Source organism: Stomoxys calcitrans, chromosome 1 (genome assembly GCF_963082655.1).
Source record: "Stomoxys calcitrans chromosome 1, idStoCalc2.1, whole genome shotgun sequence".
In the NCBI taxonomy this organism is placed as follows: domain Eukaryota; kingdom Metazoa; phylum Arthropoda; class Insecta; order Diptera; family Muscidae; genus Stomoxys; species Stomoxys calcitrans.
Window position 1 is genome coordinate 254,251,463 of NC_081552.1, and position 24,477 is coordinate 254,275,939.

General features: G+C 38.6%; 1 protein-coding gene across 5 annotated transcripts in view; it reads left to right on the forward strand.

Moving 5' to 3' along the window:
- LOC106092912 (protein SCAI) overlaps window positions 1-16,565 on the forward strand; it is a 29,030-nt gene extending 12,465 nt beyond the window's left edge. Inside the window, exons 1-10 of one of the 5 annotated variants that reach the window (XM_013259865.2) lie at window positions 25-218; window positions 678-819; window positions 3,430-3,612; window positions 3,682-3,912; window positions 3,987-4,109; window positions 9,078-9,221; window positions 9,302-9,615; window positions 9,695-9,955; window positions 10,046-10,243; window positions 14,566-16,565. In XM_013259865.2, the coding sequence (XP_013115319.1) occupies window positions 722-819; window positions 3,430-3,612; window positions 3,682-3,912; window positions 3,987-4,109; window positions 9,078-9,221; window positions 9,302-9,615; window positions 9,695-9,955; window positions 10,046-10,243; window positions 14,566-14,810 (1,797 nt within the window). In that variant the 5' untranslated portion in view covers window positions 25-218; window positions 678-721 and the 3' untranslated portion in view covers window positions 14,811-16,565. Of the gene's footprint in view, window positions 1-24; window positions 219-677; window positions 820-3,429; window positions 3,613-3,681; window positions 3,913-3,986; window positions 4,110-9,077; window positions 9,222-9,301; window positions 9,616-9,694; window positions 9,956-10,045; window positions 10,244-14,565 lie in introns of those variants that run through there. The other 4 variants (XM_013259864.2, XM_013259866.2, XM_013259867.2 and 1 more) reach the window with 4 other exon arrangements.
- The last annotated feature ends 7,912 nt before the right edge of the window (window positions 16,566-24,477 follow it).

Below are 24,477 nucleotides of genomic sequence, written 5' to 3' on the forward strand. Positions count from 1 at the left end.
GGGCGAGCATTCAGTGGCTCAGTTTGTTATTCAGTGGGCTCTCAGCAGTCAGTAGTGGGACATTAGAGAATAGTGAATCTGTGGCCACGTTTTGAGTAGTCCATCATCATCATAGTCATCACCAACAGCATCTTTTGTTGGCTTTTATAAGTGCCACTATAGAAAATCAAGAGCCTTCTTCTCCGGCTCATATGGTTTTGAAAATAGAAATTGTTTTGGTAACACCAACAGACAGACAGACAGATAAAAGCACGGACGGACAACAAACGGCCAGCATCAATTAAAACTAATGCTCATGCCTACCAATGGCGGGTAAAAGGACAATGCCATGTAGCTCGCATTACAAACTAGGCCTCTGTTTTGTGGTCTCAAGTCCTTCGTTCATTCGTCGTTGCCTTTTTTCATTATATGAAAATGGGGACGATTATAGAAAGCAAGGGTCTGCGGCCCCTCACCCGGCAATGGTTGTTGACATTGTTGCTGCCACTGCTACTGCCACAGCTACTTTCGATTTCATTTAATTATCAATTTCAATTTATCGTTGTTGTTGATGATGTTTTTCTTTGTTGTTGTTGTTGTTGTTGCCTTTTTCATTCGAGATGAGTTGATTTGATTCTGTTTTCTTTTTTTTTTTTTTGTTCAATATGTCTAAATTGCCATTTATTGCTCATTTGCAGTTCTTTAACGACAGCAACATAACACTATTGAATTGAAGAACGGTATGGTGAAAATGGAATCCACAGAAGAACAGGATAGAAAGTTGGTTTTGGAGTTCATACACTTGCTGGAAAAGTCCAAACAATTGTTCAACGGTCTGAGGTGAGTAAAATGTGTAGCCTATTAAAAAAAAATTGGAAATTAAAAAAAATTTTGTGGAAGTCAATTGGCGTTATCCTTGGAAAAAAGTTAAAACGTTAACCATAACAAAAAAGGAACAAAAAAATCTTAGGACATCACCAGGAATAAAAGTATTTAAATTTCAGGATACAGTCGAAACCGCTTAAGCGAAAAATACCGCTTAAGTGAAATTTGTTACAAGAAGCCATTCATGTTCAGTGTTACTTAAGGCAATTGAATTCGCTTTAGTGAAATATCGTTTAAGTGAAAATACCGCTAAATAGACAAAAAAATGACAACCCAAATTTATATGAAATTAAAATCCAATTTTGCAAAAATCACATCAATGAGTACAGTCCGATTAATGTTTAAGCTCAATGATAAGAGATCTCCTTTTTAAAGCCGAGTCCGAACGGTGTACCGTAAGCGACACCACTTGGTAGAGAAGTTTCAACATGGCAGGATACCTCGCAAAAGTAGCCAGTATTAATGAGGGAAAATCCACCACACAAAAATTTTCTGATATTCACGCCAGGATTTGAACCCAGGCGTTTGGCGTCATAGGCGTACATGATTACCTTTCGGCCACGATGGCTTTCCGACAACCTGATATAGCTGCCAAATAAACGGCTCTCACGATATATATTTCTTGAGCCTCTAGAGGACGCAATTCTTATTCTTCTACTATGGTCTCCAACATCCAATACAAGTATGGTCTGAATCAGTTCATCGTCGTAGGCCACGGCGGCTTCCCGATAACCTGATATAGCTGCCAAATAAACGGCTCTCACGATATATTTCTTGAGCCTCTAGAGGACGCAATTCTTCTGATTCTGCGATATAAACCGATCTTGCGTCTTGACTTTATGAGCCTCTAGAGGGCGCAATACTTATCCGATTCGACTGAAATTTTGCACGTAGTGTTTTAGTATCACTTAAGGATGTTAAGGATGATTCAAATCAGTTCATAATCTGGTATAGCTGTCATATAAACCGATCTTGGATCTTGACCTTTGATCCCATAGAGCGCGCAATTCTCATCCGATTGGGCTGAAATTTTGCACCTGGTGTTTTTTTATGAATTCCAATAACTGTGCTAAATATGATGCAAATCGGTCTGTAACCTGGTATAGCTGCCATAAAAACCGATCAGGGATCTTGACTTCTTGAGCCTCTAGAGGGCACAATTCTCATTCGATTTCTAAAACATTTTGTACAACTGCTTCTCTCCCGATTTTGCTTCTTGGGCCCTACAAGGTGCAAATCTTATCCGAATGAACTGAAATATTACACAATGACTTCTACAATGTTCAGCATTCATTTATGGTCCGAATCGGCTTGTATCTTGATATAGCTTCAATAGCACAATAGTTCTTATTCAATATTTTTTGTTTGCCTACAAAAAGATACTGCGCATAGAACCCGACACATGCGAACCATGGTGGAGGGTATATAAGATTCGGCCCGGCCGATCTTAGCACGCTCTTACTTGTTTCATTTTCAGGCTGTAAAACTTTTGACTGAAAACCCGGATGTGGACACTCGTTGTGGCAAAGTTGTTGTAAATTTTGTTACAAATCCATATCATGCACAACAAATAAAAAGGCGTTAAGTTCGGTCGGGCCGAACTTTGGATACGCACCACCTCGGGTATATATGTAAACCACCTTTCCGGTGAAAAATGTATAGCTTATGACCCATAGCTGCTACATCGAAATATGTTCCGGTTTGGACCTAATACTAATAAGTACAAGTCATTGTTTATTTGTGTGTAACAAAATTTGATCTTTTTGGTAGCTTTATCCAAATACAAACCGATCTGAACCACATACCACAGGTATGTCGAAAAACCTAACAAAAGTCGCTGTGTCAAATTTCAGTGAAATCGGATTATAAATGAACCTTTCATGGGCCCAAAACCTTAAATCGAGGATCGGTCTATATGGCTGCTATATCGAAATCTGGACCGATCTGGGCCAAATTGAAGAGGGATATCGGTAGGCCTAATACAACTGACTGTCCCAAATTTTGACAAAATTGGACAATAAGAGCGCCTTTTATGGGCCCAAGACCTTTAATCGAGAGATCGGTCTATATGGCAGCTATATCCAAATCTGGACCGATCTAGGCCAATTTGAAGAAGGACTTTGACTGGCCAAACACAACTCATTGTCCCAAATTTTAGAGATAACGGACAACAAATGCGCTTTTTATGGGCCTAAGACCGTAAATCGGCGGATCGGTCTATATGGGGCTATATCAAGATATACTCCGATATAGTCCGTGATTTCAACAGATAGAGGGACAGGCCGACGGACATGGCTAGATCGTCTTAGATTTTTACGCTGATCAAGTATATATATATATATTCTATATAGGGTCGGAAATTTAAATTGTTCAATAGCTCAATTGTATGAGACTTTTAAGGCGATCAAGAATAAATATTCTTTGTATTTCATTCACTCGAATCACAAATTCACACAATGAATAGGGTCCCTTAATTGTATATGCTATAGAAACTCCCTCAAAAATATTTACAAAGGCAACTACTTACCATCAGTTTCCCCCACTTTATTTCGCTCTTTTCAACAGGGATTTGCCGCAATACGGTCATCGTCAGTGGCAGGCCTATTTTGGACGCACATTTGATGTCTACACAAAGTTATGGAAATTCCAGCAGCAACATCGCATGGTACTGGATTCAAAATACGGTTTGAAACGGTGGCAGATTGGAGAAATTGCAAGCAAAATTGGACAGCTTTACTATCATTACTAGTAAGTATGCTTCTTAGGCGTTTCAATATACCCTACAAACTCTTCACATTATTCCTTGGCATTTTACAGTTTAAGAACCAGTGAAACGAATTACCTGAATGAAGCGTATCAATTTTATGCAGCCATTAGAGGTAGAGCCTATTATTCCAGAGCCATCAAGGAGGATCGTCCCGATCTGATGGTGAAAAAGCTGCGTTATTATGCGCGTTTTATTGTGGTTTGTTTGTTACTGAAGAAAATGAAACTGGTGCGAGAATTGGTTACCGAATTGGAAAAACAAATACAGGAATATACCACCACGTAAGAATGTCGCCCCTGCGAGAGAGGGCGCTGACTTCATTGAGCCAAGTTTCTCATTAGCTTTTCTCTTGCAGTTATGAACCTGAAGACCATTTAGAATGGTCATTAGTTTTGGAAGAGATCAAGGGCTTTATTAAAGCTGAAGCAGCTGTGGCCGTTCTTCATGCGGATTCCAATCCCATCGTACTATCACACAGGTACTTGCACTCACATCCATCTCATCACAATTACCCAATATTTTGCCCGTGCTTTCTTTGGGGAAGAAAATTGAATGAAGAGAAAAAAAAATCCGTAATTAATAGATTGATTTATTCTTTCGATTAACAAAGTTTTTGGTTCCGAAATTCTCTTCTCGTTTTGTTTTTTCTTCTCTTTTGTTCTGTTTATCTTTTAACTCCAAATCTAAAATGAATGAAATTTGACTCAAAACTTTGCTTATAATTTTGGGAGGTATACAAGTTATGCTTTGGACTTTTTTTGTTTTTGCATTATTCTTTAATTTTTTGTTGTTTTGGTTTGGTTTCTCTTAAATAATTTTTAAACTAAATGTAGATGAAATGCAATTGTTTTTGTATGGCAGTATATAAAATTGTGCTTATCACAGAAGACTTGAAACAATATCACTCATATCACTCACTCGAATCACTTCATTCATACCCATTCTCATTCATTTCCATCTATCCGTTCATTCATTCATTCGTTCATTCATTGTGTGTCACTCAAGAATCACTCTCATTGACTAACCCAAATACTCACTAACTCGTAAACATTCATGCCTACGCCAACCACTTATCCAATACACGCATACGAGTACACACATACACACACATACGTACATACTTTCCCACTCATTCATCAGCAAACATGAACAGTGTTCTTGACACCTCTATTCACTATCTCACACACATACATACACACTTACATACACACATATCAGATATATATTTATTTATATTCAATATTCAATGCTAATCAGAAAAGGTGCGACTAACAACTCTCTATGATGCTTCTTTAGGAATGAAATCTGTAGATGTTCCTTAGAAAGGAAAATTGTTTTCTCTTCAGTTGAAATTTTGACCGCATGTCAATGTCAGTTATAGTTATGGTGAACACCCCCCATCACAATTTTTTGGTAAACAGTACACAATTTTGGGATCTCTAGTACACTTTGTTTCTCTCCTTAGTACTCTCATTGTACATTTGTTTTTCATAGTTTCCATTTTGTTACACAACTTTACCCCTTTTATCTTTACTATAACGTTTTTTTTTTCTTTTTTTATACCCTCCACCATAGGATGGGGGTATACTAATTTCGTCATTCTGTTTGTAACACCTCGAAATATGCTTCTCAGACCCTGTAAAATATATATATTCTTAATCGTCCCGTCATTTTAAGTTGATCTAGCCATGTCCGTTCGTCTGTCTGTCGAAAGCACCTTAACTTTCGAAGGAGTAAAGCTAGCAGCTTGAAATTTTGCACAAATACTTTTTATTAGTGTAGGTCTGCCTGGGATTCTAAATGGGGCAAATAGGTCCATGTTTTGATATAGCTGCCATATAAACCAATCTTGGGTCTTGACTTCTAGAGCTTCTAGAGGGCGCAATTCTCGTGCGATTTGATTGAAATTTTGCACCTGGTGTTTTGGTATCACTTCCAACAATTGCGCTCAGTATGGTTCAAATCAGTCCATGTTTTGATATAGCTGCCATATAAGCCGATCTTGGGTCTTGACTTCTTAAGCCTCTAGAGGACCCAATTCTCATCCGATTTGACTGAAATGTTGCACGTAGTTGTTTTGATATAACTTTCGACAACTGCGCTCGGTATGGTTCAAATCGGTTCATGTTTTGATATAGCTGCCATATAAGCCGATCTTGGGTCTTGACTTCTTGAGCCTCTAGAGAGCGCAATTCTCGTGCGATTTGACTGAAATTTTGCACCTGGTGTTTTGGTATCACTTCCAACAATTGCGCTAAGTATGGTTCGAATCGGTTCATAACCTGGTATAGCTGTCGTATAAACCGATCTTGGGTCTTGACTTCTTGAGCCTCTATAGGGCTCTATTCTCATCCGATTTGACTGAAATTTTGCATGAGGTCTTTTGTTATGACTTCCAATAACTGTGCTAAGAATGGTGCAAATCGATACATAACTTGATAAAGCTGCGCTATAAACCGATCTGGGATCTTGACTTCTTGAGCCTCTAAAGGGCGAAATTCTCATCCGATTTGGCAGAAATTTTGTACAACGGCCTCTCTCATGACCTTGGTCTGAATCGATCAGTAGCTTGATACAGCTCCCACATAAACCCATTTCCGACCCTTTAAAGTTTATATATTCTAGATCAGCGTAAAAATCTAAAACCATCTAGCAATCTAGTCCGTCCGTTTGTCCGTTGAAATCACGCTACAATCTTTAAAAAATTACTATTGAGCTGAAACTTTGCACAGATTCTTTTTCTGTTCAAATTGCAAATTTTGCCCATGAACATTCCACTAAGGAACAAGGGCAAACATCTCACATATCAATGAGTGCTGTCCGATTCAAGTTTAAGCTCAATGATAAGGGGCCTCCATTTTACAGCCGAGTCCGAACGGCGTGCTGCAGTGCGACACCTCTTTGGAGAGAAGTTTTACATGGCATAGTACCTCACAAATGTTGCCAGCATTAGGAGGGGAAAACCACTGCTGAAAATTTTTTCTGATTTTTTGTTCATAAGCAGGTTAATTTTGAAGATGAGCTATATCGGACTATATCTTGATATAGCCCCCATATAGACCGATCCGCCGATTTAGGGTCTAAGGCCCATAAAAACCACATTTATTGCCCGATTTTGCTGAAATTTAGAACAGAGAGCTGTGTTAGGCCCTTCGACATTCTTCTTCACTTTGGCTCCCATCGATCCCGATTTGGATATAGCTGTCATATAGACCGTTCCGCCGATTTAGGGTCTTGGGCCCATGAATGGCGCAATTATTGTCCGATTTTGCTAAAATTTGGGACAGTGTGTGGTATTAGGCCAATCGAACTCCTTCATCAATTTGATTCAGATCGGTCCAGATTTGGATATAGCGGCCATATAATTCGATCTCTCGATTTAAGGTCTTGGGCCCATAAAATGCGCATTTATTGTCCGATGTCGCCGAAATTTGGGACACTGAGTTCTGTTAGGCCCCTCGACATCCTTTTGGAATATGTCACAGATCGGTCTAGATTTTGATATAGCTGCCTTATAGACCGATCTCTCGATTTAAGGTTTTGGGCTCTAAAAAGGCGCATTTATTAACCGATGTCGCCAAAATGTGGGACAGTGAGTTGTGTTAGGCCCTTCGACATCCTTCTTCAATTTGGCCCAAATCGGTTCAGATTTGGATATAGGTGCCATATCCACCGATCTCTCGATTTAAGTTTTTGGGTCCATAAAAGGCGCATTAAATGTCCGATTTCGCAGAAATTTGGGCCAGTTAGATAATTTAAGCCACCGACATACCCCCGCAATATGGCACAGATCGGTCAAGATTTGGATATAGCTGCCATATAGACCTATATCTCGAGTAAAGGTCTTGGGCCCCTAAAAGGCACATTTAATGTCCGATATTACCAAAATTTGGGACAGTGAGTTCTGTTAGGCCCTTAGATATCCTTCTTTAATTTGGCCCAGATCGGTCAAGATTTGAATATAGCTGCCATATAGACCGATCTCTCGGTTGAAGGTTTTGGGCCCATAAAAGGCGCATTTACTTTCCGATGTCGCCAAAATTTGGTACAGTGAGTTGTGTTAGGCCCTTCGACATATTTCTTCAATTTGGCCCAGATCGGTCCAGGCTTGAATATAGCTGCCATATAGACCGATCTCTCGATTTAAGGTCTTGGGCCTATAAAAGGCGCATTTATTGTCCGATGTCGCCAAAATTTGGGACAGTGAGTTGCGTTAGGCCCTTCAACATCCCTCTTGAATTTGGCTCCGATCGGCTCAGATTTGGATATAGCTGTCATGTAGACCGATCTCTTGATTTGAAGTCTTGGGCCCATAAAAGGCGCATTTATTGTTCGATTACGCCAAAATTTGGGACAGTGAGTTGTGTTAGGCCCTTCGACATCCCTCTTCAAATTGAGCTAGATGGGTTCACATTTGGATATTGCTGCCATATAGACCGATCTCTCTTTTTAAAGTATTGGCCCCATATAAAGCACATTTATAATCCGATTTCGCTGAAATTTGACACAGTGACTTATATTAGGCTTTCCAACTTTCGTGTCGTATATGGTTCAGATCGGTCTATATATTTGGATATGGCTACCAAAAAGACCAATATTTTGTTCTACAAAATTGAACAAGGACTTCTACTTATAAGGCCACTCAATATCCGCGTCGAATTTGGTCCAAATCGGACTATATTTCGATAAAGCTGCAATGGAGGCATAAATTATGCATTTTTCATCGGATTATGACAAAATGTGGTTTACATATATACCTGAGGTGGTGGGTATCCAAAGTGCGGCCCGACCGAACTTAACGCCTTTTTTCTTGTTATCTCTCTCTCTCTCTCTCTCTCTCTCTCTCTCTCTCTCTCTCTCTCTCTTTAGTCAGAAGTTAATGGATTTTGTAAAGATAGGCGTTTGTATTTTCCTTATTTATCATTGGGAGTTCTTGAATCCAGGAAACGACAGAAGCATATATTAAACCTATGTTTTCTCACAAAGTATTCCATGGAATAGTTGACCTTTGTTCAGTCTTGAATGCTGCTTCACTTTATATCACACCTTTTCTGATTGTATGAGCATATGAAACATAAATTACAAAACTAACTAACCAAATTTCTTGCACGTTCGATATTTCATTTTTGTTAAAAAAAAAAATCACAAAAAAAATTCAAGGTAAAAAAAGAATAAATAATGAAAAAAATATAAATAAAAAAAAAATAATAATAAACATTAAAGAGAGGTGTATGTTTGTGTGTTCGGTGCGGTAAGGTGCAAACCTCCTCTTCACCTCTCCCCTCAGGGAGATGGGGACTGTTAGTACCAAAGCCGCTACCAAACGCTTCCACCTTGAAAATCACAAAATGTCTCATTTGCATCACATCAAATCAATTCTTCTGTGAAAGCACGGGCCTTAGCAAGAGCTCTAAGAGTATGGTAAACTTCACCCATTGATGAGTAGTGGTTCCGGTTCTAGGTTGTCGCCGCTAACAACGCCGCCATGCGAGAGATCACCGCACATGACGCTGAGTCTACAGGAGATTCTAATTGTGGGCTCGGCATGCGAACAAGCCAAATTCTCCGAGTTGACAATGGACATGTTTAGGTAGGTGACTCATCACCTCAACCACATGCATGCCGAACTAGAAGTACCCCACTGATATGCAATTCTTTGTTCTTTTCCAGAATGTTACAAACACTAGAACGGGAACCAACAGAAACAACACATCCTATGAGTGCTTCACATGGCCTGCATGGACACGATGCCAGTCCAGCGGCCAGTCGTATACCGCCATATGGTGTTCCAGGTTCCAAGGGCTATATGGAAAATAGCCGCCATTATCGTGACAATCCTCATAAGTATTTATTGTATAAGCCTTCGATTAGCCAACTTCTGGTGTTCTTAGCTAGCGGTTTTAAAGAATTGCCTCCGGGAGGCGCCTTACTCTTATACATGTCGGCAGATGGTTGCTTCTCAACAACAAAACATCCTGAAGATTGTAAGGCCGGCCCCAAATTAACTTCCTTCCCAATGTGGAGCCATTGAACATTCTCACTTTCTTTTCTGTTTGCTTTCAGACGGTTACGAATTGGGTGGCTTGGCCACCAGTGTCAAACGTGACGGTGTCGACGGTGGTGGTCTGGCGTGTCGAGGGAAATCTTACAAAGAGACCCACTGTCTGTATCCTGGCGATTTGTATCCCTTCACCCGTCGACCCATGTTCATTATCATTGATTCGGACAACTCGTTTGTTTTCCAACACATACCCCGTTACTTTGGCCAACCGTTGGTTGTACTGATGTCACCCCAGGATGTGCCACCAGCATTCCAAGGTAGAGGTAGTTTTCCAAACCAATTCCATTTCGAACTCAACAATTTTTATGTTAGCGTTTGTACCAATCTTTCCCCTTGCTTTCACTTTTTTTCAGCCGAAGTCCAACACCATGGCTCCTTGTTTACGTTGTTCCTGCATTCCCCACTGACCGCGCTATGTTACATCTGCAATGTTGGCGATGTGCCCATACATCATTGGGAGCGTTGCCAATCGTATGTGGATCATTTCATAACGGAAGCCTCTCGTTTAGTGACACGCTGTCGCATAGATGAAATCGACCAAGGATATATAGGTAGGTTGAACAAGTAAAAATATGCCGTAGTTCGGCCGGACAGAATCTTGGGTACCCACTTTAGCTTCAGCCAAATGTAAGCTTCTTGGGGTCGTAGAATATTAATCGGAAGATTCGTTTATATAGGAGCTATAGCAGCTTATAGATCGATTTGGACCATACTTGTCGTTGTAGCGGATGTTGGAAGTCATAACAGTACACTATGTGCAATTTCAGCCTAATAGGATAAAAATTGCGGATTCCAGGGGCTCAGGACATTAAATCGACAGATTGGCTTTGGGTGCACAAACGTGCACCATCTCAATATTTTGGATTATTTTGTAAGAATTGATTTTCGAACCCTTTTTGGAAACAGGGTAAAAACTCCTTTAAATTGGGATTCTAGCACATCAAAATATTTTACAAAAATGTTCACCGGAAAATTTTAGTATAGTCCCCCGAATACACCAAAACCCAAAACTTTACATAAACATCAGAAATCAGTAAAACGGAAAACACAATTCAGGGATAAAGTTTTAAGTTAAAGTAAACGCCATCTACTGGCTTAAGAACTCAAATCAAGAGAAAGCTTATCAGGTTATATAACGATTTGGACAATACTTGGTGGTGTTTTTCAGAGTCATAGCAGAAGCCATTTTGCTGCAAAATTGCAGCAAAATCGGACTATAATTGCACCCTCTGGAGGCTGAAGAGTATAAATCGAGAGATCGGTTTATATGGGAGCTATATCAGTTTATAAACCGATTTGGACCATACTTGGGGTAGTTGTTGAGACTCTTAACAAATATCAATATACAGAATTTCAGACAAATCGGGTAATGATTGCGATTTCTGTAGGCTTAAGAAGTTAAATCGGCAGATCGGTTTATATGGGAGCTATATCAGGGTATAGACCGATTTGGACCATACTCCACTGTATTCCATATTACACTCAAATATACTCGTGTGCCAAATTTTAGAGCTCTATGTTAACTCTACCTATTGTAATACACTAAGAGGCAACACTGTGCGGTGTGCCGCAGTGTCACCTCTTTGGGGAGAAGTTTTCACATGGCTGCCAACCATTTCCATACCCACCACCAAAGCAAGGGGGTATATTAATTTTGTCATTCCGTTTGCAACACATCGAAATATCCATTTCCGACCCTATAAAGTATATATATTCTTGATCAGAATATCTAAGACGATCTAGCCATAACCGTCCGTCTGTCTGTTGCAATCGCGCTACAGTCTTTAAAAATAGATATATTGAGCTGACACATGTCCGTCCGTCTGTCTGTTGAAACCACGCTAGAGTCTTTAAAAAAAAAGAGATATTGAGCTGAAACTTTGCACAGATTCTTTTTTTGTCCCTAAGCAGGATAAGTTCAAAGATAGGCTATATCGGACTATATCTTGATATAGTCCCTATAAAGACCGATCCGCCGATTTAGGGTCTTAGGCCCATAAAAATCGCATTTATTGTCCGATTTCGCCGAAATTTGAGACAGTGAGTTGTGTTTGGCCCTCCGACATCCATCAATAATTTGGCTCAGATCGGTACAGATTTGGATATAGCTGCCATGTAGACCGATCTCTCGATTTAAGGTTTTAGGACCATAAAAGGCGCATTTATTGCCCAATGTCGCCTAAATTTGGGACAGTGAGTTAAGTTAAGCCCCTCGACATACTTCTGCAATATGGCACAGATCGGTTCAGATTTGGATATAGGTGTCATATAGACCGATCTCTTGATATAAGGTTTTGAGTCCATATAAGGCCCATTTATTGTCAGATTTTGCCAAAATTTTAGACAGTGAGTTGTGTTCGGCCCTCCGACATCTTACAATAATTTGGCTCAGATCGGTACAGATTTGGATGTAGCTGCCATATAGACCGATCTCTCGATTTAAGGTCTTTGGACCATAAAAGGCGCATTTATTGTCCGAAGTCGCCGAAATTTGGGACAGTGAGTTGTGTTAAGCCCTTCGACATCCCTTTCCAATTTAACCCAGTTCGGTTTAGATTAGGATATAGCTGCCATATAGACCGATCTCTCTTTGGGCCCATAAAGGCGCATTTATTGTCCAGATCGGTCTAAATTTGAATATAGCTGCCATGTAGACCGATCACTCGATTTAAGGTTTTGGGACCATAAAAGGCGCATCGGTCTATGCCCAATGTCGCCTAAATCTGGGACAGTGAGTTCTGTTAGGCCCTTCGACATTTTTTTTCTATTTGGCTCAGATCGGTTTAGATTTGGATATAGCTGTCGTATAGACCGATCTCTCGTTTTAAGGTTTTGAGTCCATAAAAGGCGCATTTATTATCCGATGTCGCCGAAATTTGGGACAGTGAGTTGTGTAAAGACCTTCGACAACCATCTTCAATTTGGTCTAGATCGGTCTAGATTTGGATATAGCTGCCATATTGACCGATCCCTCGATTTAAGGTTTTGGGATCATAAAAGGCGCATTTATTGCCCAATGTCGCCGAAATTTGGGACAGTGAGCTAAGTTAAGCCCCTCGACATACTTCTGTAATTTTGTCTAGATCGATCAAGATTTGCATATAGCTGCCATATACACCGATCTCTCGATTTAGGGTTTTGGGACCATAAAAGGCCCATTTATAGTCCGATGTCGCCGAAATTTGGGACAGTGAGTTGTGTTAGGCTCTTCGGCATTTTTCTGCAACTGGATCCAGATTTGGATATAGCTGCCTTATAGACCGATATCTCGAATCTTGACCCCATAAAGGGCGCATTTATAATCCGATTTTACTGAAATTTGTCACAGTGACTTATGTTAGGTTTTTCGATATCCGTGTCGTTTATGGTTCAGATCGGTTTATTATACCCTCCACCATAGGATGGGGATATACTAATTTCGTCATTCTGTTTGTAACTACTCGAAATATTCGTCTGAGACCCCATAAAGTATATATATTCTTGATCGTCGTGACATTTTATGTCGATCTAGCCGTGTCCGTCTGTCCGTCCGTCCGTCCATCCGTCTGTCTGTCGAAAGCACGCTAACTTTCGAAGAAGTTAAGCTACCCGATTGAAATTTTGCACAAATACTTGTTATTAGTGTAGGTCGGTTGGGATTGTAAATGGACCATATCGGTTCATGGTTTGATATAGCTGCCATATAAACCGATCTTGGGTCTTGACTTCTTGGGTTTCTAGAGGGCGCAATTCTTGTCCGATTGGAATGAAATTTTGCACGACGTGTTTTGTTATGATATCCAACAACTGTGTTAAGTATGGTTCAAATCGGTTCATAACCTGATATAGCGGTCATATAAACAGATCTGGGGATTTGACTTCTTGAAGTTCTAGAGGGCGACATTCCTATCCGATTTGGCTGAAATTTTGCATGACGTAATTTATTCTTACTTTCAACAACTGTGTCAAATAAGTTTCAAATCGGTTCATAACCTGATATAGCTGCCATATAAACCGATCTTGGGTCTTGACTTCTTGAGCCTCTAGAGGGCGCAATTCTTATCCCATTCGAATGAATTTTTGCACGAAGTATTTTGTGATGAGATCCAACAACTGTGAAAAGTATGGTTCAAATCGGTTCACAACCTGATATAGCTGTCATATAAACAGATCTGGGGACTTGACTTCTTGAGCTTGTAAAGGGCGCAATTCCTATCCGATTTGGCTGAAATTTTACATGACGTATTTTATTCTTACTTTCAACAACTGTGTCAAATAAGATTCAAATCGGTTCATAACCTGATATAGCTGCCATATAAACCGATCTGGGATCTTGACTTCTTGAACCTCTAGAGGGCGCAATTCTTATCCGATTTGGCTGAAATTTTGTACAACGGCTTCTTTCATGACCTTCAACATACGTCTCTAATATAGTCTGAATCGATCTATGGCTTGATACAGCTCCCATATAAACCGATCTCCCGATTTAGCTTCTTGAGCCCCTGCAAGGCGCAATTCTTATCCGAATGCACTAAAATATTGCACAATGGCTTCTACAATGTTCAGCATTCATTTATGGTCCGAATCTGACTATAACTTGAAACAGCTCCAATAGCATGACAGTTCTTCTTCAATATTCTTTGTTTGCCTAAAAAGAGATACCGCGCATAGAACTCGACAAATGCGATCAATGGTGGAGGGTATATAAGATTCGGCCTGGCCGAACTTTGCACGCTCTTACTTGTTTATTTTTGAAATGTTTTTTAAATTGAAATGTTTAACAAGTCAAAGGTATTTGGATATTGATCCGCCAATTGTGGGATTCGCTAAAACAAACTTTAAGTTTATTTTTGTTTTTGTTATCTCACACTTTAATCATCCGTTTCCGTTTTAGATTCATCATATGTTCAATTCTTTGGTGATGACTTTTTACGCACCCTCATACTACGCTTTGTGTTCTGTGATGTTGTATTGAGACTGCATCGTGGTTTCCGGGGACGCCATATGAGACCACGTTGTGAACCACCATTGCCATCCAATGAACTGCTGGAGCATCCAACATTGTCGCATATAATTTTCCAGCTGGCAACAGCGCTCGATGTGCGCGGACACTTTTCCGATGGACCCGAATGCGACTGATGATCTACTGAGTATTTCCTTAAGCTAAGTCTAGTCATAATTTTAAGCATTTCTTTGCAACAATTTATTAATAATAATAAAAAACCAAAACATAATAATAATACTCTAACAACAACAAGAACAACAATTGCAATAATAACAATGAGAAAAATAGAAATTAACATCTTCTTCTACTACTTCGCCCCATCTTTAAATCATTATGAGCCGAACAACAGTTGTGAGCAAAAATTTTCATAACTTTCTTGTTGAAAACATTGAAATTTCTTGTTTTTTCTCTACAAAACGAACCCTCTTCCAAAAAGAAAAACCAAAAATAAAAGCAAAATAAATAAACGAAATTATTAAATGATATTAAATATTATGCTGAGCTTTCTAAAATAATAACGAACCTGCAAATGAATGGTTACAAAATTTCTCCCTTTATCTCTCTGCAACGTTGCCACCCCGCCAAAAAGTGTAAACAATAAGGGAAACGCTTTCCTCCCCTCTCAAACCGAGACGAGCAGATGAACGAACAATCTTCATATACCTACTAAATGCATAGCCCTTCCTTCCTTGCCCCCCTCCCCTAACCGAAACATCCGATTAACCAAATAAGATGATATAAATCTAATAAAAATAATAATTAATATGTATGACAAAGAACAAGAACAAAATTAAATTATAGCTCATTTTCTACTCAAGCGATAAAAACAAAATGAATAAATAATAACGATAAAAATAATATATATATACATATATATTTTTAAAGTGAAACAACCACACAACACGGAAGTGACTGATTTAGCGAAAAATGTTAACGAAACAAATGTACTACCAAACACACAAAACAAAACGGAGAAGAAAACGAAAACAAACAGCAGAGCATTAAGGAAAAGCCGGTTACTGACAATTCCGTAGTTGTCCTACCAAACCAAATATACTCATTTTATAATGTATACATACATATATATTTTTGCCTACAAACAAATGAAAAAGATGAAAAAAAAAAGATATGAAAAACTAAAACCAAAATAAAACACATTTAATAAATTATTAATTGATACCAAATAATGACAATTTTATACGATGATTGTAGTCTAGACACCAACCATTCTAATGTACATACATATGCATGTGTATATGTTAGCAAAGACACAACACACCAATCCACACAGACTCACAAAACACCAACACCACAAAACACTAACACAAAGCCACCACCGTCACCACCCCCAACACCAATTCACCATTACTGTAAAGGGGTTGTTCTCAACTGTGTTTTGCTTATGTTGATGATTCCCCCAAAAAAAAAACCCAATGATATTAGAAATAGAAGGTTAAAGGGAAATTTGTGTTAAATTTATGATGATTTCGATTGTACAAAAAAATCGAAATTTTGCTTTCGTTTGTCCAAAAAAATGTTACCCCATTACCGGGTGTAGTTTTCGTTTGTAATGATGTTGCCTACAGAGAGTGAAAAAATGTTGCATTTCCTACACCATGGCAGGTGAAGGCCCGAGGACTGCCGTCAATAACCGAAGGTTAACCCAAAGCCTTTCGGGTCGACGCAGTCCGCGTTAAGGGAGTGGGCGACGAATGCGCATGCAACATTGTGGAACAGCGAAACGGTCGGTTGGACGGCGAAAATCCTATGGGGGGATCCAGATCATGAGAAGACAAGGCTATTACTGAAAGGAAGCAAGAAGGAGGTCAGTATAGCTATTGGTATCATAACGGGACACATAGGACTACGAGCTCACTTATGTAAAATCGGTGCGGCAAGTGAAAGCATGTGTAGGGCAAGATGATGAGACGTTGGAGCATTTCCTTTGTCATTGCCCGGCTTTCGCGTCCAAGAGATACCGGTACTTAGGTGAAGACACAATATCAGACATGAACCAACTTAGGGGAGTGGCATTGAAAACAATTAAGGATTCTGTAAGTAGCACGGAATTCCTAACTTAAAATTTTCTTTTTGGAGGTTACTTTATATTGTGTTGCCCAAAAAGTAATTGCGGATTTTTCATATAGTCGGCGTTGACAAATTTTTTCATAGCTTGTGACTCTGTAATTGCATTCATTCTTCTGTCAGTTATCAGCTGTTACTTTTAGCTTGCTTTAGAAAAAAAGTTATTAAAACTGCATTTAAAAAAAATCCGCAATTACTTTTTGGGCAACCCAATAGTTTTTAGACGGCACAACAAGCCGATTACTGGCTCAGGTGTATGTCCATAGTGGCATGGGGCGGATTAATATCTGCACCCTCTTTCAGCCTAACCTAACCTACACCATGGCAAGTCTAGCGTTAAGAATTAAGCACTTTTAATCAGCTCAAGATATATTCATTTACAGGTAGTGGCAGTTGCCCAACAACAAAATATTCAGTGCACTATTTGTCAAAATCAGTGATTAGTGCAACTCTAATTTTGTGTACGTTGCTAGTTTGCACCATTTTTCGTTGTTTTTATGTTATAGTTCTTAACTACAATACACACACACACACAACCAAGACTCGTTGACTGATAGTGCACTACGAGAGAAAAAATCCTACTCCGCTGTACACTACCTGGTAATTATGTCATGAATCAGCTGCTATCATTTCATAGGCACCTACACCAAAATAACGGCGTTCACTGAATATCAACAATATTTGTGAACGGCAAAATTTAGCTTAACTGAGAGTAGCCACCATTCAATCAAATTTTGTTTGAACAGAAAACAAAAGAAGGCAAAATTTTTGGAATGTTTGGAAAAAAGAGAGGCAAAATAGTGAAAAGAAAATGGAACAAGTAAGAGCGTGCTAAGTTCGGCCGGGCCGAATCTTATATACTCTCCACCATGGATCGCATATGTCGAGTTCTATGCACAGTATCTCTTTTTAGGCAAATAAAGAAAATTGAATAAGAATATGCTATTGTGTAATATTTCAGTTCATTCGGTTAAGAATTGCGCCTTGTAGGGACTCAAGAAGCAAAATCGGGAGATCGGTTTATATGGGAGCTGTATCAAGCTATTGAACCATTCAGACACGTATGTTGATGGTCATAAAAGACGCTGTTGTACAAAATTTCTTCCAAATCGGATGAGAATTGCACCCTCTAGAGGCTCAAGAAGTCAAGATCACCGATCGGTTTATATGGCAGCTATATCAGGTTATGTACCGATGTTCACCGATTTACTTAGCACAGTCATTGAAAGTCATAACAAAACACTTCATGCAAAGTTTCAGCCAAATCGGATGATTGAATTTCAGGTATACCAGGCAGATCAGAGGAGACGGCCCTCCACAAAGTGGTGCGAGAAATCGAGACGTCTCTCCTACTGAAGGAGTACGCGATGGCGGCTATCCTAAATATTGAAAGGGCATTTAATAACGAGGAGATGGGTCGACTGTCACCACCCTGAACCTCACTTCACGGGGGGTCAAACTGAGTTTCTTCCTGTGTGACTTAATGCTACGTGTCAGGGCTATCAACGCGGACTTCGTAGATAGTGTAGTAAGAAAGCTGGCGATAAGGGGAACGCCTCAAGGGTGAGGTTTTCTCGGGATTCCCCCTTCCCCTGGATGGAGAAATGAGACGCGAATCCTATGTTTGAAGGGAATGATACCTTGGTCCTAATAGATAGCTCCAATATGGGGACAGGGACTGGATTGGGGCCATACTCCGACACACAAAATATCGATACGTCGGTGAGACTGCCAGACGAGTGTATGTTCTATGAGAAGGGATTTACAGTTTTCCAAAACAGTATACATATTTGTCGGCCCTCAAGACCGTGGGTTCCAGCTCAGTGAGGTCGAAGTTCTAGGCGGAATGTATGGTATCCCTGAATAGACTCCAGTTTCACAACATAGTGCTAACATGGACTAGCGCATACGACGGTGCCCTACTCTCATCTTGCAATTTCTTCTTATCACACATTTTTAATTTTTTCATTTGCTTTTCACCACAGGTCAGACTGGCTACCGAGTGAACTCACCTTTTCATGGCTACCCATTCAACCTAAACTTTAAACAACAAGTTGTGATAAATTCCACAAAGTCACCATAAAATAGAAGAAAAGCTGGTTTCTAAATTAAATTATTGGTTTTGAAATTTGTTCAAACTTCAAATTTTATCAGCTGACACGAAAACAGAACTTAGTTTTTTTTTACTGAATTATATATTCTGGTTACGGTCCACAGACGTTCGGTAATCATTTGTATGTGTAGTCTAAAACAGATCTCAGTTTCTGGGTTTTCAATGGAGAATACCCCAGGCCCACTCTGTCCTCTAGCTTTGATCCACCCGTGTAGCACGAAGTTCCGCTGGCAAATTTTTTTTTTGTCCATAAGCAGGTTAAGTTCGAAGATGGGCTATATCGGACTAAATTTTGATAAAGCCCCCCTATAGACCGATCCGCCGATTTAGGGTCTTAAGCCCATTAAAGGCAAATTTATTGTCCGATTTTGCTGAAATTTGGAACAGTGAGTTTTGTTCGACCCTTTGACTTCTTTCTGCACTTTCGTCCAGATCGGTCCAGATTTGGATATAGCTACCATATAGACCGATCTCTACATTTAGGGTCTTGGACCCATAAAAGGCGCATTTATTATCCGATTTCTTTGAAATTTGGGATAGTGAGTTGTGTTAAGCTGTTCAACATTCTTCTGCAATATGGCACAGATCGGTTCAGATTTGGATATAGCGGGCATATAGACCGATCTCCCGATTTAAGGTCTTGCTCCCATAAAAGGCTCATTTATTGTCCGATGTCGCCGAAATTTTGGACAGTGAAATGTGTTTGGCCCTTCGACATCATCCTGCACTTTGGCCCAGATCGATTCAGAGTTGGATATAGCGCCATATAGACCAATCTCTCGATTTAAGGTCTTGCGCCCATAAAATGGCTCATTTATTGTCCGATGTCGCCGAAATTTGGGACAGTGAGTAGTGTTAGGCCCCTTGATATCTTTTTCCAATTTGGCCTAGATCGGTCCAGATTTGGTTATAGCTGCCATATAGACCGATCACTCGATTGAAGGTTTTGGCACATAAAAGCCGCATTTATAATCCGATTTTGCTGAAATTTGGGGCAGTGAGTTGTGTTAGACCCTTTAACATTCTTCTTCAATTTGGTTTAGATCGGTCCAGATTTGGATATAGCTGTCATATAGACCGATCTCTCGATTTAAGGTCTTGGGCCCATAAAAGGCGCATTTATTGTCCGATTTCGCCGAAATTTGGGACAGCGAGTTGTGTTAGGCCCGTCGATATATTTCTGCAATATGGCACAGATCGGTCAAGACTAGGATATAGCTGCCATATAAACCGATCTCTCGATTTAAGGCTTTGGACCCATAAAAGGCGCATTTATTGTCCAATGTCGACGAAATTTTGGACAGAGAGTTATGTTAGGCCCCATGATATCCTTCTGCATTAAAGCACAGATCGGTCCAAATTTGGATATAGCTGCCATATAGACCGATCCCCCGATTAAGGGTCTTGGGTCCATAAAAGCTGCATTTATTATACGATTTCGCCGAAATTTGGAATAGTTAGTTGCGTTAGACCCTTCGATAGCCCTCTATAATTTTGCCCAGATCGGTTCAGATTTGGATATAGCTGCCATATAGACCGATCTCTCGATTTAGGGTCTTGAGCCCATAAAAGGAGCATTTTTTGTCCGATTTCACCGAAATTTGGGACATGTTAGGTCCTTCAACATTCTTCTTCAATTTGGTTCAGATCGGTCCATAGCTGCCATATAAACCGATCTCTCGATTTAAGGTTTTGGGCACATAAAAGGCGCATTTATTGTCCCATTTCGCGAAATTTGGGACAGGGATTTGTGTTGGGCCCTTCGACCGCCCTCTTTAATTTGGCCCAAATCGGTTCAGATTTAGATATAGCTGCCATATAGACCGAACTCTCGATTTAATGTTTTGGGCCCATAAAAGGCGCATTTATTGTCCGCTTTCGCCGAAATTTGGGACAGTGAGTTGTGCTAGGCCCCTTGACATCTTTATGCAATTTGGCCTAGATCGGTCCAGATTTGGATATAGCTGCCATATAGACCAATCTATCGATTTACTGTTTTGAGCCCATAAAAGGCGCATTTATTATCCGATTTTGCTAAAATTTTAAGTTTGGTGCAAATCGGTCCAGATTTGGATATAGCTGCCATATAGACCAATCTATCGATTTACTGTTTTGAGCCCATAAAAGGCGCATTTATTATCCGATTTTAGTGAAATTTTAAGTTTAGTGCAAATCGGAACATATTTCGATATAACTGCTATGGGGCATAAGGTATGCACTTTTCACCGGATTTTGACGAAAGGTAGTTTACGAATATACCCGAGGTTTATATTTCAATAAAAGAACACAGTTCTGGAAGACAACACTTTACAACCACAATGAAGCCACAACAAAAAAAAATTTCTTATAGAATGTTTCAGTTTAATACATGCCCATGTATAATAGTGAGATAGTCTCTATTGTAAATAGGCATGTACTAAATAGAAACATTCATGGTGATAACGGCGATATGTATGTAAATTGTTCGATTTCAACAAAAACAAAAAAATATGTAACCAGCTAAAAATTTTTAATTGTAGAATATAATTTATTTAATAAAACTAATTTCTTAATTATAATTGTAAAAATTAAAAAAAAAACTTCATAGCAAAGAAAAACAATATTTTTTTTGTAACTGGTGATAATCGTTGAAATTCAACAATTATCGTACGAGCCATCCACCCTAATATACATATAAAAATATATATACAGACATAGAAACATGCAACAAATACAACATATTTATATATATATATACATATTAAAATTTATATTATAATTAATAATGAAAAAAAAAAAAACAAAACAAAACAGAAAATTAAAACAAAACTCAATAATAAAAGAAAATACCGATAAGAAAAAACCAAAATAAAGTTATAGCTAAAATCCAACAAAAATAGCCAACAGATACGTACTTAAGCCATTTTTTAGACCAAACAATTTCTATATTTCAATTTGATTGATATTTAATTAATAACAAAAGTCATATAATTCTCGTTGGGTTCCAAATTTTCAATTCACACATACATACGAACATACATACATAAATAGATTAACCGAAACCAAAACAAAAAACCCCTTAAATACAAACAAACAACTGTTATCGTTTTTTCCTCTTCCATTAAAAATTGTTTTACGCTTTCGGCTTTTTGAAATGTAAGAATTGATTCTCATTCCAGATACGTTCGATTACAAAAAAAAAAAAAAAAATAAAATAAAAAAAAATGAAAAAATATATCAAAACAAAAACTCTATCAATCACCGAAAAAACAAAGAGAAACCAACCAACAAATAAAGATATATATAAACAATACCAAATTGTAGAGTATAACCAATGAAATTGTCAAATGCATATACATACAACATACAACTTGCATACATATATACATATATCACTGTCACTCCCCATATCATCCTCAGCCGTACAACCCCAGCCACCCCATCACCGGATCATCTTCACTATATCCTGGCAGATCCTTGTGATCCCTAGCGCAATCACCGCCAACAAATAAATAAATAAATAAATGAATTGAGACATACATACATACATACATATGAATGGAATGAATGGAAAAGTATGAATTAGCAAAAATATTTAGCAAAAAAACAAGAAACAAGAAATGACACCTAAAACAATTACGAAAATAAATCACCGACTATAGCAAACATTATATGAAAATAAAAGTATAAGCAAAAGGATAAGAGGATACTCAACATCGGAATCAACATAAATTCACTTTACACACCCTCACACACACATACACACACACTCACTTTATCGCAATCATAACACCTCATTCAGGTACACACAAATTACCTACCTAACATGCTTGACATACACTCACACAATCATACATACATACAAAGAAAAAAACAAAACAACAACCAACATAGCAATGCATTTAAATTATACAAAAAAGAAAATAAAGAAAATAAAACTAAAACTACAATACATTATAAAATAAATAATATTGACAACCAAAAAAAAAAATAATGAAAAAGTGGTAAATATGAATGAGAATGGTAAACAAATGGTAAAATAAAGAAAAGCACATGTTTGGAAATGATATCAAAATATTTGAATTTATTTGGGGAGATATTAGACCCTTGTAAACTTAAGGGCCATAAACAAAGACAAAACAAAGGTAGCCACTTGTTACACTACAACTCCATATCCAAAAATGATTTTAAGAAACTACAAAAAGATCCTGACATGGTGACTAGCGACAATGTTCGTACTAAATGAAAACAGCTCAGACGAAAACGTAGGCACAAGATTAATGGTAACCCTACAACGATGCCACCAACCTGTGAAGATACACAACAATATGGTGACATACAACAACATGGTGACACAAAACAACATGGTGACACAAAACAACATGGTGACACAAAACAACATGGTGACACGCAACAACATGATTTATATGTAATGAATAGCCAAGACACACAACAACATGGTGACACACAAAAACACGGTGACACACAACCACATGGTGTATAAATGATGAATATCCGCACTGCCCTCACATAAAAGTATACAAATGGTAAACACATGGTACAAAACAGCATTGTTATAACATTACAATTAAAAAAGCGTGCTTAGTTCGGCCGGGCCGAATCTTATATATTGCGTTGCCCAAAAAGTAATTGCGGATTTAGTCGGCGTTGACAAATTTTTTCACAGCTTGTGACTCTGTAATTGCATTCTTTCTTCTGTCATTTATCAGCTGTTACTTTTAGCTTGCTTTAGAAAAAAAGTGTAAAAAAAGTATATTTGATTAAAGTTCATTCTAAGTTTTATTAAAAATGCATTTACTTCTTTTAAAAAATCCGCAATTACTTTTTGGGCAACCCAATACCATCCAGCATGGATCGCATTTGTCGAGTTCTTTTCCCGGCATCTCTTCTTAGGCAAAAAAAGGATAAAAGAAAAGAATTGCTATGTTATTGGAACAATATCAAGTTATGGTTCATTTCCGACCATAATTGTATTGAATATTGGAGACCATTGTAGAAGTCACTGTGTACAATATCAGCCAACTCTAGTAAGAATTACGCACTTTAGGGGCTGAAGAAGTAAAATTGGAAGATCGGTTTATAGGGGAGCTGTATTAGGCTATAAACCGATTCACAGCATATTCGACACATATGTTAAAGGGAGAAGTCGTTGTACAAAATTTCAGCCAAATCGGATAATAATTGCGCCCTTTTAAGGCTCAAGGAGTCAAGATCCCATACCGGTTTATGAGGCAACCATATTAGGTTACAGACTGATTTGAGGTCATAACAAATCACGTCATGTACAATTTCAGCCAAATCGGATAATAATTGCGCCCTCTAGTGGTTCAGGAAGTCAAGACCCCAGATCGGTTAATATGGCAGCTATACCAGGATATTAACCGAAAGGAACCATACTTAGCAAATCTGTTGAAAGTCATAACAAAACATCTTATGCAAAATTTCAGCCAAATTTGATAACAATTGCGCCCTCTAGTGGCTCAGGAAGTCAAGACCCGAGATCGGTTTATTTGACAGCTTAATGAGGTTATTGACCGATTTGAACCATACTTAGCACAGTTGTTGGAAGTCATAGCGAAACATGTCGTGCAAAATTTCATTCC